The sequence below is a fragment of the Balaenoptera ricei genome, chromosome 19, assembly GCF_028023285.1.
Source record: "Balaenoptera ricei isolate mBalRic1 chromosome 19, mBalRic1.hap2, whole genome shotgun sequence".
Classification (NCBI taxonomy): domain Eukaryota; kingdom Metazoa; phylum Chordata; class Mammalia; order Artiodactyla; family Balaenopteridae; genus Balaenoptera; species Balaenoptera ricei.
The window spans coordinates 35,571,708-35,589,404 of record NC_082657.1 but is presented as its reverse complement, the minus strand read 5'-3'; the positions used below and the strand labels follow the sequence as shown (position 1 = coordinate 35,589,404).

General features: G+C 42.9%; 1 protein-coding gene across 8 annotated transcripts in view; it reads right to left on the bottom strand.

Moving 5' to 3' along the window:
• Positions 1-17,697, bottom strand: part of NUP93 (nucleoporin 93) — a 103,005-nt gene that overhangs the window by 12,110 nt on the left and 73,198 nt on the right. For all 8 annotated transcript variants that reach the window (XM_059903899.1, XM_059903900.1, XM_059903897.1 and 5 more), the window contains 5 exons: positions 10,470-10,544; positions 7,723-7,812; positions 6,081-6,220; positions 1,847-1,979; positions 262-419 (listed from right to left, as the gene is read on the bottom strand). In XM_059903899.1, coding sequence (XP_059759882.1) covers positions 262-419; positions 1,847-1,979; positions 6,081-6,220; positions 7,723-7,812; positions 10,470-10,544 — 596 coding nt within the window. The remainder of the gene's footprint in view (positions 1-261; positions 420-1,846; positions 1,980-6,080; positions 6,221-7,722; positions 7,813-10,469; positions 10,545-17,697) is intronic.

Below are 17,697 nucleotides of genomic sequence, written 5' to 3'. Positions count from 1 at the left end.
GTGTAATACAACAAAGTTTCATTTAATAAAGCATCCTTGATGTGCCTGGGACTTTGTAAGTGTACACATGGTGTCAGAATGGGGCTCTTTTAATGTTTTCAACTGTTATTCTACACAGTTCTACTTGCTTTCTAAACTTCATTTTTCTCCCAAGCAGAAACTTATTTGGAGCCATGCACAAGGAAAAGAGAGCAACGCCACAGGGGCCACCCTGCTGATTCCACGTGGCTTCTTCTGGATGCACCATCTCATTCACCGTACCTTCTGTCCTTGCTGTTCATGTACTCCTGGAACCAAGTTTTAAACTCTCCCAGCTGGTGCTGGGCTCGGTTGACCACCTGTGAAGCGGCAAGCAGGTCTCCACAGCGCAGGCAGTAATAAATTAACGCCCACACAGGATGGCCTTCCACCTCTCCATCCTAAAAGAGGAAAGGTTTAACTGACGACTTTCGATGTGCTGGCCCTCAGCTAAGCCCTCTTCTTGTATTAAGTCACTTAATCTCACAACTCCACTAGGCAGGGACCATGAATGGCCTCCTCCTCTCTGTTTTACAAACCAGGAACCTGAGGCATGGGGATGTTAAATAATTTTTCCAAGGTACGCTGGTAAGCGGCAGTCTGGCTCGAGAGCCTTTCCTCTACAGCACTGTGTGCACAGGATTCAAAGACAGCCAGTGGGTTCTCCGTGGAACCCCAGTACCCACAGCAATCAGGTGACATGTTCTTCTGTGATCATTTACAGACGTGCACTCAGGCTAAGGACGTTCACTGACCAATAAGAGACTATCATCATATTTGCATTTATAAAGTGTTAACCATTAATGATTAGCTAAATGGATTCTGGCACTTCCATTCACCTGTTAGTTGTTCATTCACTTAGTATCTTTGTTTTGGACACCGTGCTACGTTATGCACTGGGGAATCTAAGCAAGCAGCTCTGTTCCCACTCTCCCAGCACTAGAGCTTCTCTCTCCTAAAAGTGGCTTTCTCATCACCTGTGCAGCAGCCCTGTGGTTACTCCTCTCTCTGCTTCTCCCCAACTCCTCCAGAAAAGTGGACCTCAGACTTCCTTTCTTGGCCCCTCCACCCTTCCCTCGGCAGGACTCTTTCTTAAGCCCAGATCTGATCGTGTCACTTCCTCGCTTAAACCCCTTTGAGCAATTTACATCCTAAGTGCTTAGCCTGGTGCTCAAGGCCGTCACCAGCTGGCCCCAAGCTGGTCCAGCCCTACCACACACCCGATACGCCAGATACTCTTTCTTGCCTCCACGCATTTGTTCATGCTCCTCCCTCCTCCTGGAATACCCTTTTCCCAGACCCCTGGCTGGCAAGCCCCTACTCTTCAAGCACAAGTGTGGGTCTCACCTCCTGTATGAAGCCAGCAGCCTGCATCCCACCACCCCTGGTACACAGTTTCGGTTCAGCACTTTGCACAGAGTCTGTATCTGGCTGTAACTAGACTGTGAGCTGAGAAGAAAGGCACGTTCTAGGACCCATATCTAACTCTGTTCTTCCAGCTGTTTGAGCCAACAATCTCAGAAGTCAGCCCTGACTCTGCCACATCCAAGTTCTTCCACAGTCCTATTGGGTCTACTTTCAAAACATGTCCAGAACCCAATGACATCATCCCCCTGCACCCTCCTCCACCCTAAGCTGAGCGACCACGATTATCACCTGGACTCCTGCACCACCAGTCTCCCAAGGTCTCCTAGCTTCTCTCCCCGCCCCCTCTGGTCTCTTCTCCATATAGTAGTTCCCACACATAACCTCATTTAAACTGAAAACGCCTATCTGAGAGAGACTGCTCTGGGAAAGTAACTGACCATATACAGAAAGATGCCAATACCTGAAGTCCAGGCAAGGGAGCCGGAAGTTTAATGTTCAGGAAACTTCGAACCAACTGGTAAGTCCCAGGCACCCCGCCCAGCTGGGCCTGATGCAAGTTGCCAAAGACAGTCACAAGGGTGTAATTCTTATAACTGGAAAAAATTTAAAGGCAAAAAAAGGGAGGTTGAAAACACATATTACACGTATCTATGTCCATACCCACAACATTAGACTGTGAACTCCACAGGGAAGGGCCTGGATTTCAACCTAACATAGAAGAGTAAACAGTGCATGCTTAATGAAGCAAACTACATTATTTATTCATTGGGCAGTGGACCACTGTGAAGATTTCTCATCACTGCGGATACTCAAAAGAATCCCTGGAGCAACATAATAGTGGACTTCAAATGCATTAAGGGCTAACGTGCAGAATAATAATTGCTCCAGCTCACAGCCTAATGCTCTAGTGGGATCTTTTCAAATTTTTCATTTTGAAAATTTTTAAACCTACAAAAAATGAATAGTCCAAAGAATGCTCATATACCCTTTACTTAGATTCACCAATTGTTAATATTTGTATGCATGTTTTTTTCTCTCTCTATATATGTAGATATACACACATACACAAACACACATACTTTTTTTCTGAACCATTTGAAAATGTTATAGAAATATAGAAATCAGGGGCTACCTCATCTGTAAATACTTCACCATGTATCTCCTAGTTAGGACATTCTCCTACCCAACCTCAATACTATCATGACACTACGAAATTTAACATTAATGTACTGTTATTATCTAAAATATAACACATATTCAAATTTCTTAATAACATCCTTTATAGTTTGTTTTTTTTTTTTTAAATCCAGGATCCAGTCAAGGGAATGCATGAAATTTAGCTGTCATACCACTTCCATTTCCCTTAATCTAGGGTAATTCTAACACCTTTTATATAAAGACACTGACCTTTTAAAAAGAATCCAGGCTACTAGCTACCTGGTAAAATGTCCCATAAGCTGAATAGTTTCTCATGACTTGATTCAGGTTCAACTTTTTTGCCAAGAACCCTACCTACACAGCTGATGCTGGTATTGCCACAATGAGGCAGGTAATAATACCATTTTGCCCTTCTTGGTAACATTTAATTTGATCACTTGGTTAAAGGTGTTGTCCACGAGATTTCACTGCTGTAAAAGCACCTCCTTTCCCCTTTGTAATTAATAAGTACTCTATGGGGTAATACTTGGACGTCATGTGAATAATCTGTTCACCAATAATCTTTCACCCAATAGTTTCCACTGGTGGTCCTTGCTGAACCCATTGTCACATTGGTGGTTGCAAATGATTTTCTATCATTTCCTGTTTATTTATTTGCTAGCAGGCTTCTTAAAATCCTTTACAGTGTTTTAAAATTGCTTTTGTATTAAGATTAAATGGTTCAAGTTATAGATACCCAAACATGGGGTTAATACATTGAAGAACTTTCTAAATATGTTTCTTGTCCAAAACAAAACAGACTGCCTCAAAAAGTCAGGTGCTCCATATGTTCAACCATATAATAATATTAATATTATACCACATTAAGTATAATAACCAACTGAGAGAGACAGGGTGAGAGTGAGAGAGAGAGAGAAAGAGAGAGACACACACAGAGAAAAACACCTAACTGTCAATTACAGAAAACAGACTCAATGGAAATTGATGTAGTCATAAAAAATGATACTGACAAAAAATTTTAAAAGCAAACTATATAAAACCATATATTGTACACATTTGGATTATAAGCTGTGTAAAATATACATATCAAACAAAATATTCACATGTCCAAAAAGGTGGCGGGGGTGGTGTGGGTGTAAGGAAATACAGCAAGGTGCCAGGGGCCTCTGGGAGGGGAGAGGGGACCGCTCCCTTTTTCAGGTCCTCTTTTTGGCATCTTCCAAAATTTCTATAACAGTCATGTAGTATTTTCATAATGAAAAATGAACACAATTCAATTTAGCAAATGTAATGAGTTCGCCATCACTGGAAGTATTTAAAAGCAGAGGTTGGAAAAGAGATTACAGAAGAGTCCTGTAGCAACCAGGACAAACAGATGCCCACTATGGTCTCTTCAAACTTGAATGAAGACAACTCACATGCTGGAAAGGGCCTCAGAGCCTAAATTCCTTGAGAGCTAAGAAATGTGTACCTTGCTTCAAATTTGGAATGTGGCAGGAAACAGACCAACGCTATATTTCCTCAACGTTTTCAGCCTTATATCCCAAAAATAATTTGGGACCAGGTCTACTTTGCCACCTGGTGTATTACATCACTTGAAATACTGTATGTATGTTACACTGTCAGTGGATTAGCAACAGAAAAAATATTTTTTTTAGTGAGTACAATTATCTGAAATATTCCCTTTATCAAAAAGGACAACAAATCTTAAAAAGGATGCCATCAGGGCTTCCCTGGTGGCGCAGTGGTTGAGAATCCGCCTGCCAATGCAGGGGACACGGGTTCGAGCCCTGGTCTGGGAAGATCCCACATGCCGCGGAGCAGCTGGGCCCGTGAGCCACAACTACTGAGCCTGTGCGTCTGGAGCCTGTGCTCCACAACAAGAGAGGCCGCGATAGTGAGAGGCCCGCGCACCGTGATGAAGAGTGGCCCCCGCTTGCCGCAACTAGAGAAAGCCCTAGCACAGAAACGAAGACCCAACATAGCAATCAATCAATCAATCAATCAAATAAGTAAATCTTTAAAAAAAAAAAAAAAAAAGGATGCCATCAGAGAGTGATGCTACTAGAGTGAAAAAGAAAATAAGCATACAATAGTTGTGCACAGGAAACTCCCAAATAGCTCCAAGTGCTGCTAAAGGAATTAATGGAACAACATAATTCCAAAAACACTAAACGAAAAGAATAATAAAAGAAATGGGATAGCTTACATATATAAAACCAAAAACTGCAGCCTGGTACCACTGGTGAAGTCAAGCGCCAACGTTAAGGATGAGGTTTATTGAAGAAAAGCAGTCATGAGCAGTCATACACGTACACACATTAAAAAATAAAATCCTAATGTTTTTTATATGCTGTAAGAACTTCTGACTCATATTTTGCTGATTTGTAGCAAATAAATACCACTATATACATTAGGTTCTTTATGGCTGAAGACTTAGAAACTTACATTACAAAAATTTAGTGAAAGCCTGATATAATACGTCATGAACTCTTTGTGCCCTGTGCCAGAAGCAATAAAAAACCAATAATAAATCTGGAGTTCCAGATTTTTCTTAACAAAAGAATGGAGGATAGTGAGTTTAATATGTCTGATGGTGTTCATCTCATGTAGCTATTATATAATTAATTTAGTATTTGGTATAAAAACCTGTTCCCTCTCTGCTGTACCAGGTCTGAATTACCTTGACTTCCTAATGAAGTACTATTTTGTTGACAGAGGGTGACCACACTACAAGGCCATTGGCAGCTACATGGGCTCAGCAGCAAAGAACTGCAATTGAGCAAGTGTATTCAGCTTGGCTTTCTCTTCTCGAGCCAACAGAGAGAGGCCCAGCACCCTGTCTCTGAAATAAAGAGGGTCTGTTGCACGCTCATGACAACCCCTGCTGGCCAATTCAGAACAAGGAGTGTCCACAGGGAGTGGATGGATGGCACGGGCCCTACCAACGAGGGGGACAACAGTTAGGGCACAAGGGCACAGCCACAAACCCCTTGGTGACCAACTCCAATTAGTGAGGAGATGGCAAAAAAAACCCAGGCACAAATCAGAGGCATTAGCAGCCGGGAAGGACCTGGACTCACAAGGATTAACCAAGTAGAGCCAGAAGGAAAACAAAGGATCAAGGGGTCTTCCTAAGGTTTGAAGGTGGTAACGCTGGGTGGGAAAATTAAAATGCCTAGAGAAAACCAAAAAACCTAAGCAGTAATGGCTGAACCACAGGAGGGACAAGGATCCTGACCCAAGGCATCGTGCCCTAATAACCATGACTCTGTGCTGAGGGACAGAGAGTGGACAAAGAGAAAAAGAAAAGCCTAACAGTGCTCAGTGCTCCCACTCAAAATGATTTTACACCGGTGCATAAATAGTGCTGGTAGAGAAGTGTTTCGGAAAACAGCATTAACACCTCTCAGACTTGCTCAACCTTGTTTAAATGATACCAGCTACAGAGCACTTAGCTTGAGGACTACTTGAAACCCAAGAATGGCTGCCTTCGGGGGATTTTAAAGCCAGTCTCTGTGCTGCCGTTGCCTTACCTCTGCTCGAGGTATCCCAATGCCTGCCTGACGAACTCCATGCGCACTTCCACGCTGTTGCGGCTCTTCAGGGCATCAGTCGCCGGTGTCAACAACACGTCTGTCATTTGTTTTACCATGGTCCACATGTCAGAGATGTTCTGCACATAAATGAGACTGCATGTGACAATGCTGTGGGGCCAGGGAAATTGCCTGGTTCTTGCCGGCAATCTGACTCAAAGGCAGGCGGGACATGGAGGGGGAAGAGGTTAACGTCCTGTCTGAGGCCCTCAGGCTCAAGCCCAGTACAGAAGACGCACCTCTTCCCGGCCAGCTGCCAGGCTCCCATCTTCCCTGCGAGCAGCCCCCGTCCCGAGCTGGTTTTCAGATCAATTACTATTCCAGGTCTGACATAACCACCTACATAATTAAGACCACATAAAACGAACAAGAACACTGAATCTCAGTGGGTTATCCCTTAAGAGAGAGTGAATACATTTATAATCATCCAAAGCTCTAGGAGTTTAAACTCAAGTAGCTGCATTTCAGTCCTTACAAGGTCATTGGAATTTAAGGCTTAAAATAAGAGTTTAACCTAAATAATACAGGTTTTGTCCTCCCAGAGGCTCTCCAGGGGCCACTGCTCTTACCCCACCGTGTGAGTGGCACAGCCTCCTTTTCTCTTGCCTATTCACTCCCTTCAAAAGACGCCTTCCTGTGGCCTCCTAGGAAAGGCACCGGTGATCTCTCCTGTGTGTTACCACCACACAGCTGGACTCCCTCTTCCCAGAATCCTCCTGGCTGTAAACCTCTCCTAAAAATGTGTTCCCTGAACCTTTGCAAAACATAAAGTTAAGAATCCTTGGAAGACAGTAGCGATTAGAGAAAAAGCAGGTTTACACCTTTTCCAAAGGAAAAGAGAAAATCCTGTTTTTACTGTTTCTCTCAAAAATTAAAAACTGTAGAAAATTCACCCTAAATGTGACCCTTTTTAGGTGGTCAGATGGTAGATAAATTCTTATTTTCTTTAGATTGGTTTGTATTGCCTTATATTTACCATTTAAAAAAAAATAAAGCATTTTTGAAGGAAAAAAAAGTGTGTACAAGTGCTTGCTTCCGTTATAGCCTTTCCTCCTTTCTCCCTTCCTCCTGGCCACCTACCAATCTATCCATCCCCTTTTAAATTTTTTTCCCCCAGCGGGAGAAAACTGGCCAAGGATGAGAACTGAGGGACAGGAATAAAGATGGGGAGTCAGAGAGGAACAGAACCAGTGGCTTTTAAAGACCCCACCTGAGTCAAGTTCAAGGGGCTCACTGGTGTGAAAACTGCATCACCTTTACAATTCACATCTCGTGAAAGAGCCCGTTAGTCTGTCTAAGGAGGGAAACTGGCAGGGAGGAGCTGGAGCCTGACAGGACTTCAAAGCAAACACAGCTTTGCTGGGCCTTTTGGAGATGCATAAAGATACATATATTTATATATATAGGATCATCATCAAAAAACCATCCCAAAATTATTTAAAGTAAAACTCTGAAGAACAGTTAACATCTTCTTCCATGGCATAGAGTTTCTCTTCAGCACATTTCTGCCAAGTCAGCAAGCTGCTAATCCCATTGGAACACCAGACCCCACATGTCTCCTCAGGTCAGCTCTGAGCGCTACCTTATCATCCAGCTCTGTGACGGAAGCACAGAGGTCCACAAGGTTAGGCTGCAGGTGTCCGTTGACAATCTTCTCGTTATAGATATAAATCTGAAAGGAAAAGCCAAGTAAATAGCACAAATTCTATTTTCACCTTTTCTTTTTAGAACCCCTTGAAGCAGTTCTGAAACCAGCTTCTGCCCAATGGTCAGAAGCTTTCCTTCCTCAGAGTGGCTGAGCTATCCACACTGCCTGGAGGGCAAGGCCCCCGGCCAGCTTCCCAGTTCTGTGCCTGAGCTTCAGACAGCAGCAGCAACACCCACCAAAGCTAGTCGCTAGCCCAGCCTTCCTAACATCTGAGGAGTGGGAGCAGGGTGGTCCCGGGGGTTGGGGGGGAGTCCCACGGGCAGTTCTGCGTTGCTCTGCCCAGCAGACCATCAGTCCCAGAGAGCAAGGACCAAAGTGGAAGATGGGACAGTGGAAGGTCTCCTGCTGCTGCTCCTAGGAACCCAGGGAAACATTTGGTAATCTTTCTGGCAAAAGGACTGAATGGCCCCAGGCCCAGGGCTTGTGGACTTAGTAAGGACTGTCAGGTCGCAGCCCTCCACGTGTTTTAGAAGAGCAGTTGCTGCCCATCTGCAGTACCCGTTTCTCCGGGAAAGAATCCCAGCTCCTTAGTAAAATTTTCTCAAGAAAAAGGAACTATGTGACGTTCAACAAATGGAAAAGCCAATATTACTTTGGATTTTATTTTAAAAAACCCAACATAACGATGGTAAAAACTAGTAAGTTCTACTCTTTGCATCTGAAGTCCTTGCTCTACCGAGGACTGAACAAGGTAGTGATGTTAGACAAGTCAGGACCCTGTCGAACCTTACCTCCCTCTACTCTAAATGGGGGAGAGTATCGTGCAGCCTCCAGGAGTGTTATAAAGATTAAATGAAATGGGGAGCCATTTATGAGGAGCCTTCCCTGGGGTACTGTGTTCAACATGGGATATAAAGATTTGCTCTCCACTGGAGGGGATAGCCATGTAAACAGATACATGACACTCCAGTGTCCTGAGTGCTAGTAAACCTTAGTTTTATGAAGTTTTAGTCTTTGCAGACACAGAAGATACATGGTTTCTCTCCTCAAAAGCTTGTAATTTCATTAGGCCTGAATTCTGACGGTGCCTGTGGCAATGGAAGTCAGTCACATAATGAAAGTGAAATTTTAAAAAATGCAGATGTAGTGTGGGAGAAAGAGAGAGATCTAAAAACTGGAGAAAAAAATAAATGAAGGCCCAGTAGTAAAACATGAGGGAGTTGGAAGGAGGGGGACTTATGTGAGGGAAGCTGATGTGGCTGGTTTGAGATGCCTAGAGTTAGAACTGGCAGTGGTACACTGAAGGAGTGAGGCTTAAAAAGAGCATTTAGAACATTTTTCTCAACAAGGGGTACAAGAAGGATCTCCGATAATACCATCAGCTCACCAAATAATTCAGTTAAGGCACCCCTCTGTTAAAGGCACAGGGTCTAGCAGTTTCTCCCCTCCCCCTGTTCACCTCTAGAGCCACCATGTGTTTTTGACTCCACCTACCCCACCCCACCCCACCCCACCCCAGCCCAGGTTGGACAGAAGAAAGGAATTGGGTGATGCTGAGGGCCACAGTGGCACCAATCGTGGCAGGGCTTTCCTGGTGGTGCAGTGGTTAAGAATCCACCTGCCAATGCAGGGGACATGGGTTTGATCCCTGGCCCGGGAAGATCCCACATGCCGTGGAGCAACTAAGCCCATGCGCCACAACTACTGAGCCTGCGCTCTAGAGCCTGTGCTCTGCAACAACAGAAGCCACAACAAGAAGCCCGTGCACTGCAAGAAGAGTAGCCCCTGCTTGCCTCAACTAGAGAAAGCCATGTGCAGCAATGAAGACCCAACACAGCCAAAATAAAAAAATAAAAAACAAATGAATAAATAAATTTATAAAGAAAAAAAAGAATCGCGGGAGTTGGTCACGACAGAACAGATGTTCCTTGGTCACTGCTGGTGCAGGACAATTTAAAGGGGATGGAAGCCCACCACCCTCAATTCAAGAAACAAGACTGTTTTCCCTTCTTGATACTTTGTGCAGCAAAGCGGCAAATTAGAATAAAATACACAGGTGGCCAGCACTGCTTTATTCAAAAAGTCAATTCCAGGTATGTACTGTCCTAAGCACAGTTTCAGTCAACAGAGTCCCTGAGCTTTACCACAAAGTGTCTCAATCCATACTCAAACTATTGCATGGTCATGATATACCACAAGAATCACAACCCCCCAAATATCATAAGGTTCTCCACGACAGTAATATCAGGTAATGGTGAGTATGCTATGCTTACCAAGGCAGAAAAGCATTTAGAAAATTTCTCTCTACAACAGAGTGAAGAAGCATTTCTGATAATACCATTCACCGACCAGGTGATCAGTTAATACAGAACTCCATTTGCTCAGCAGTGCAGTTACTGAAAGCTTTACCGTACATGGGCTGTTGCCAAATGCAAAATGAGATGCCTTGGTCAGTGTGTGAGGCAGATTTCAATTTCCCTAAATCAAACCTGAGTCATTCTATTACCCAATTTGATAGACTTCTCCAGGGACCCAGATGGTAAAATATTAACATGTCCTCTGAACGAAAACCCAACCTGTCTTCAGGGTTGGACTTTCACATGAAGTCTGTGTTCTCCTTTGCTTCCCAGCGGGCTCACAGGGATTTTCCTGGATTCGATCTTCCTTGGGAACACACTCACCTGCCGGGCATAGGCCATCTCGATGCTGTCCAGAGAGCTTCGACCAGGGGGTCCCGCATCACTGATGTAACTTGGCTGTAGATAAATACACATTCAGAATTGGTTCAGAACAGCATTCAGTCATGTAAAGAAAAAAAAAAACCATAAACATATGTTTGTCTTTAACAAAGCTGTTTGTTTCCTACTCAGACTTCCTCAAAATGATGATTTTAGGGGCTTCAATAGAAGGCAACTCTCTTACCATGATCACATGAGAAGGGAGCAGGCATGGGACTCAACTCAAAAATAACAGGAGGTTGGAGAAGCTGTAAGGATATCTCAGTAACGGTTTCTGGAAAGGCACCTCTTTGTAACATTCGGTTTCAATTCCCCAGTCCACCTCATATTCCCCCTCCATGTCTTTACACCAGTGAGGCTGTGGTGTATGTGGGTCTCCTGTTTCCATCACTCATATCAGACAGCTGAGGAAATGGAGTTTATAGGGTCGCAACACCAGGATTCAGACATTTCCTATCTAGAGTCCACACTAAGACAACAGCTACTGATGAACTTTATGCATCTGAAAATATGAAGCCAGTCTAAGTTGGGCATTCATTTATTCAGCAAACATCTGCTAAGTGCCTGCCTGCCACATGCACAGTGTGTACACTTCCATCCCCACAGGGATGACAAGACAGCCCACAGAGGCTGTTCCCAAAGAGCTTACCATCTGATGGGGAGAGTTAGACACCAACATATGGAAAAAATTATTAGTCTTTTTTAAGAAAGACTAAAGTTTAATTTTTAGCTAAGTTTATTCCCTACTGTAAAAAAATATGGATCAAAATCAGGTATGTTCCAATTAGGTATATTAGGCATATTCTTAAATTTCCAATATTAGTTTGTACTGTACTGTAGCAAAGATCGAATTCTTCAAGCTTCTCTCATTTAAAAAAAAAAAAAAAAAAATCAATGCTCTATTCTCTAAAATCTAAAACAAAGCAGTTTAAAGTAGGTTCCCTGGGAGACACATGGCAGATAGCAGCAAAACTTCCTAGCACCACCAAAGCTGGTAAAAGGGATACCAGCATGAGCATGCACTGGGGCAGGACAGGGAATAGGAAGAAGCAGGCAGCAGAAAGGTGGGTTGTAAACCCTCAGGTTCTGGAATGAACACTGGACTGTCAGGACACCTGGGTTCCAGGAGGACGGCTCCACTCCCTTGCTTTGGGGTCTGGGCAAAGCACATATCCTTGGAGCCTCAGGTTCCCCTTGGCTGATGAAGGGGCTGTCCTAGACAATCTCGAGAGGTCCTCCCCAGCTCTGATTTTCTGCAATCATTGGTATTAAAAGAGCTTTAAACAGTTTACTGTTCAAAATATCGAATTTGATCTCACTACAGTACAGTAAAAACCAATGTATTGGAAATTTAAGAATATAACTAATATACCTAGTAGAATACACCTAATTTTGATTCATACTTGTTTATAGTAGGGAATAAGCTTAGCTAAAGGTTAACTTTAGTCTTTCTAAAAAACGGACTAATAAACTTTTCCATATGTTGGCATCTAACTCTCTCCATCAAATGGTAAGCTTGGAAGATGCTGCTGCTTGGCTGACCCAATGACCATTTCACATCCCTACCTCTCACTTCTACTCGCTGCCACTTCCCACTCTGGCATATGGAGTTAAATATATCCAATGGTGTGCTGGTAAATGTTTAACAACTGGCTTGGGAAAGGGGACTTTATTTGTAGCGTTTGCTGGTTTCTGTTGTAAATATTCCCACCATGGCAGAAATCAAGCTATTCCAAGTAGTATCAACTAGACGGCAAATTTCCTGAAACTCTAACAATAGGTCCTCATGAGCTGACCCCTACACACTACCCTTTCCCAGCCTCTACTGCAGCTAGGAGTGGCCATGCACCCTGGTTCTAGCCAACCGGATGAAAGCACAAGCCTGGTAGTACATTCTGGCTTAGTGCAGCTTCTGCTTTTCCTGATAAAGGGAGAAAAAAGAGCCTGGCATGGCCTTTCAGCTTTCTCCCCTGAATGCAAACAGGCTGTCTAGAGCTGCAGCAATCAGCTTGTGAGCCCGAAGTAAGTGGCCGTGCTAAAAATGGTGGCATACAGAGACAAGGAGGTGTCTCTGATGGCACTGCAGAGCTACTGAATTAATAAGGCCCACACTCTCCACACCTGCAGACTTGTTAGGTGAGAAAAATAAATCGCTATTCAACCTACAGAAACTCAAGTTTTCTGTTACTCACAGCTGAAAGCATTCCTATTTGAAATGATTGAAAACCATCAGGTTATAGTAACAATAGCCACACTTACTGAGCAACTACTATATGCCAAGCACTATCTTAATTTCTGTGTTTAACTCCACAACCCTATGAGATACATACTTTTATTATAACAATTTTACAGATGAAGACACAAAAGCGCACAGAAAGCACCTTGCCAGAGGTCACTCCAATAGGAAGTAGTGGAGCCGTGGCTTGTGCCCACAGCCTGGGGCCACACTGCCAGCCGGGGCAGCCCGGGGAAACTGTCCAAGGATGGCCATTGAAGAACAAGAGAGAGTAGCAGTTAGAAATCCTGGCTCCGCTACTCACTAGCTACATGACCTTGATTGAGTATATTGCTTCTTTTGAGCCCGGGTTTCTTTAGCTGTAACACAGGGGCAGCAATGGTATTTACCTCATAGATTTGCAAAATAATCTTAAATGGGAAGAAAACAGTACTTACTTCACAAGGAGTAAGTAGGAATAAGTAGAAAGAGCTCACTGTCCAACATTTGACCAGTAAATGCTAGCTGTTATCACTTTTTAAATAAAAAATAAACCATAATGAACACAGGACTAAATCAGATGTTGAACAGTGGATAGATATGGACACTACAGAAACATAACCTAAGATATTTTCTTTGTGCTGGCTGGAAATTCTCATCTCACTCCTCTACAATGAAAACACATTCCTTGTAGGAAAAGAATCCCCCACCAGCTCATTTTCTATTTCTGGACTAATTCTGAGTGTTCCCAGTAACACTGCATTTGAGGACTGTTCTATAATGTGGCCATCTTTCTGGAACAGAACTCTCTGAAAGTTGATGATTCCCGAGTCTTTTGAAAGAACAGAGCACTAAGCCTGTTAATTCCAGTAACCTAACTGGGAGGGATAAACGGGGAGGAGAGGGGGAATGGCACTAAACACTTCTGCAAGGACACAGTTGTTTCAGCTAAATATACATAAACAGCCTTGAGAAATATTTTCCAGTACTACTAAAAACCTAATTTTAAAAAGTAGTTGGTTTTTTGGCCTTCAAATTTCCATTTAAATTAATTTTGCCTAATGCCCTTGTTTTCAAACGTACCTTTCCTTCATTTGCCCTTGGCTGAGCCTGTATTTCACCACACAAAGTCAGTTATCCATCAACAGGATGTGTACATGCACATTCCTGAGCAGAGGAACCAGCAAACATTCAATGGAATTTCAAAGCCAGGAGCTGCTAGAAGGCTGGGAAAGGAGACGCCGGTATGCTGTGTGGGAATAACGTTCCAAACTCTTCAGGTTTTCTCTGTACTGGGGCCTGATCGGAGCACAGTGGGGATAACAGGAGCACAGAATCAGAGACCAGAAAGGCAGGGAAGATGGGTGGGCAGGGCCAGAGAGAACAACAAGGGGCTCACCCAGGAGTCTGGAGATAATGTGGAGAAACAGCAGTCTCTGGGAGCACAGAGAGGAGAAGAGTCTTCTCAGTGTACCTGGTGTCCCCCAAACAGCCATTTTTAAGAGAACATTCCTGAACAGGCAGGATGTGGGTGGAGAGTGGCAGGAGGGAACTGCAAGCTTTTATTAAGCAACTACTTTTGTACATAACATCCAGGGATGAATAAATCTCTTTTCCCAAGGAGAGCACATTCTAGGTGGGGAAAAAGGAATGTAGCACTCACTTCTAGCAAAACAAGTACAGAGTAAAAAGAAAATGTGATGATACTACAGAAGGAAGAGAGTTTTTAATTTTCAAGTGGAATGTTTTGGCTTTATGTAAGCAAAACAGAACCAAAGTAATTAATGTACAATAGTTGGCTACAGTATCTGTACATAGAAGCCCAGTACTACCAGAAAAAACACCGAGGCACCAGAAGACCCAGGTTCTAAATGCAACCCAACTGTGTGACCTTGGGTAATGACATCTAACTTTTCTGGAGCATCATTCTCCATGGATAAAACGGGAAGAATACTTGGGTCATTTATACAATGAAATCTATTACAGACACTAAAAAATGACAGACACCTACATGTACTAACCTAGAAAAAGCTCCAAAATAAGTTAAAAAAAATCAAAACATAATGCTAAGTAGTAGCATTTATTATATAAAATGGTGCCATTTATGGAGTAAATTGATAATAAACTGATCAGATGGACATATATGTATAAATGTGCACATAAATACCTGAGACGGAATTGGAAGGACAGAATGTCAGAGGTTATGTTTGGGTTGGGGGTAGAGGAGAGCAGCTGAATTTTCACAATCTCTCTCTATCTCTACCATTAGAACACTGTGCAAGAAGAAGGTGTTCATGTGATATATCCTGATGTCAAAATGAAGGGCCCGTTGAGTTGGGTTCTTTAAACTTCTTTTTGAAAGAGCAGCTGAGCACTTTCTATATTTGAAATCCTACTCAAATTCCAACACGTGAAACAAATTAGGAAACTACCAGGGAGCCATAAAATACAGCTTGGAATCATCTAGTCTGGGGTTTTCAAACTCATACTGTCAGTCTATATTTTTACTGTATTCCATCAAATCTAATACACCATCAACTGTAAGGCATCATGTTATTTATGTACCATTAGGAAAGAAAAATGCTGACAAACTATGACACACCACTGAATTTAAGGCGTATCTTGATTTCAGAGATGTTAAAATATAGAAAAGATGTGTAACTGGGAATTGGTGAAATATGGTATTAAGTCAGTGATCAAAATTAGAGACTACATTCAACACACACTGTTCACACACCACATCATTATCTTTAATGATTAACCTACAACTTAGCTTCTCTACTGAGCCTATTGCTTGCTAGGCTGAGCCATTTTCCAGACAATACATTAAAGCACCATCCACTGACTATGTCTAATATCAATACAGCCACGACACACTGAGGCTAGATAAAAATTTACTTTTAAATGTTGCCTAAGATATATCAAGGATTCTCAACGATGCTCAAAGCCCGAAGTGTCATGCAAGGAGCGCAGACTGGGGGTGTTCTTCCCCACAGGCCAGACGCGAGGACTAGGGCATGGGAGTTCTTAGCCAGCGGTCTCTTTCTTGCTTCAAAGCACATCATTTTTTTAAAAATTAATTAATTAATTAATTAATAGCTGTGTTGGGTCTTCATTTCTGTGCAAGGGCTTTCTCTAGTTGTGGCAAGCGGGGGCCACTCTTCATCGCGGTGCGCGGGTCTCTCACTATCGCAGCCTCTCTTGTTGTGGAGCACAGGCTCCAGACACGCAGGCTCAGTAATTGTGGCGCACGGGCCCAGTTGCTCCGCGGCATGTGGGATCTTCCCAAACCAGGGCTTGAACCCGTGTCCCCTGCATTGGCAGGCAGATTCTCAACCACTGCGCCACCAGGGAAGCCCAAAGCACATCATTTTTATTCAGACTACAACCTGGAAAGTTAATAACAATCTTTCGATTCCTACCTTTCTTTAAAAATTATACCTTTTTCTTCAATGATATCCTAAGGAAATTAGCTTCCCAAATTGAATTTATGCTACTGAAGCATCATTTCCCTTATTAAAACTTGCCAGTAATAGACATTACTAATGTGTTGTTGCTCTTCTGTTATTGGAAGGCTTGGGGGAAAAATGTTTCAGGAACCACCATCTCCTAGTTTATTTTTGCTTAAAAATAAAAGCCTCAAGCCTCTCTTTATATTAAATTAGCTAAATTTGGACATTTTCCTTCAAATATAAGGTCAGCTCAAAATGACTGGAAGCCTCTTTCCTAGCTAATGACTCTCTGGATTCCAACAACCTTATTCTTGACAATAAAGTGCCCAGGAAAGAATGGTTTAGATGGCAAGTCATACTTTAATTATTTCTTCTACTTATGTCCTGAGATTTTTTTTCACTCCTAGTGACTCTGTAAGTCAAGGGACACTTAAAAAGGGAAAGATCCATATTAAAATGATAAAAATGAACTTAATAGTGTGTACCTTACCAAATACCAGCCACCACCATAAACAGTGCTGCGATATGTTGAGTGTGCACTCTATACCAGCTCTGGGCCAGGCGCCTTACACACGTTCTACGTTCCTTCCAACGGTTCTTCAAGAGAGGCCTTTTACAATGAGGATGAGAACAGGAGGCTCCCGGGAGAGGCCCGGGAACTTAGGCCTGCCGAATTCCAAAGCCTGTCTCAGGCCTTCACACTCTGTGGTTTCTTACAAAGAGGGTAGAGAAGGTGCCTGCCCAAATGGAGATAATACCACCTTTCCATCATTTTGAAGAACATTACATGGAAAAAACCTGTAAAAACACATGGTTCTTCCACATATCCACCAGAATGGTTGAACTGAAAGAGATAAAAAATACCAAGTGTGGCAAAGATATGGAACAAAGAGAATTCTCATAGTGCTGGTGGGAGGGTACACTAAGACACCGTTTTGGAACAGTGCTGAACATATGTGTACCTTCTGCCCCAGCAATTGCCTGCTTAGATGTGCCCAATGGATGTGCAAACGTATGTTCACCAAAAGACAGGTACAAGAATGCTCTCAATAGCACTCTTTATAAAAGCTAAGAATTGGTAACTATCCAAATGTCCATCAACATCAGAATGGATAAACAGACTGCAGTCATACTATTCGGCCATGAGAATGAATAGCCTTCAACTACATGTAACAATATACAGAATGTTAAGCAAAAGAAGCCAGAAACAAGAGTACATACCATATGACTCCATTTACACAGAGTTTAAAAACAGGCAAAATTAATCTATGACATCAGAAATTAGGACAGTGTTTCTCTTGGTGGTGGTGGTGAGGGGTGGTGAATGAAAAGGCACAGAACGGGGGATGCTGGGGTGCCGACAATGTTGTTTCTTCATCTGGGTGTGTTCCCTTTTGGTAATTCATTGAGCTGTATACTTAAAAAGTGCACACTTTTCTGTATATATGCTATACTTCAGGAAAAAAGTTCAAAACAGCAACAAACAACAAAACCTACAAGGTTC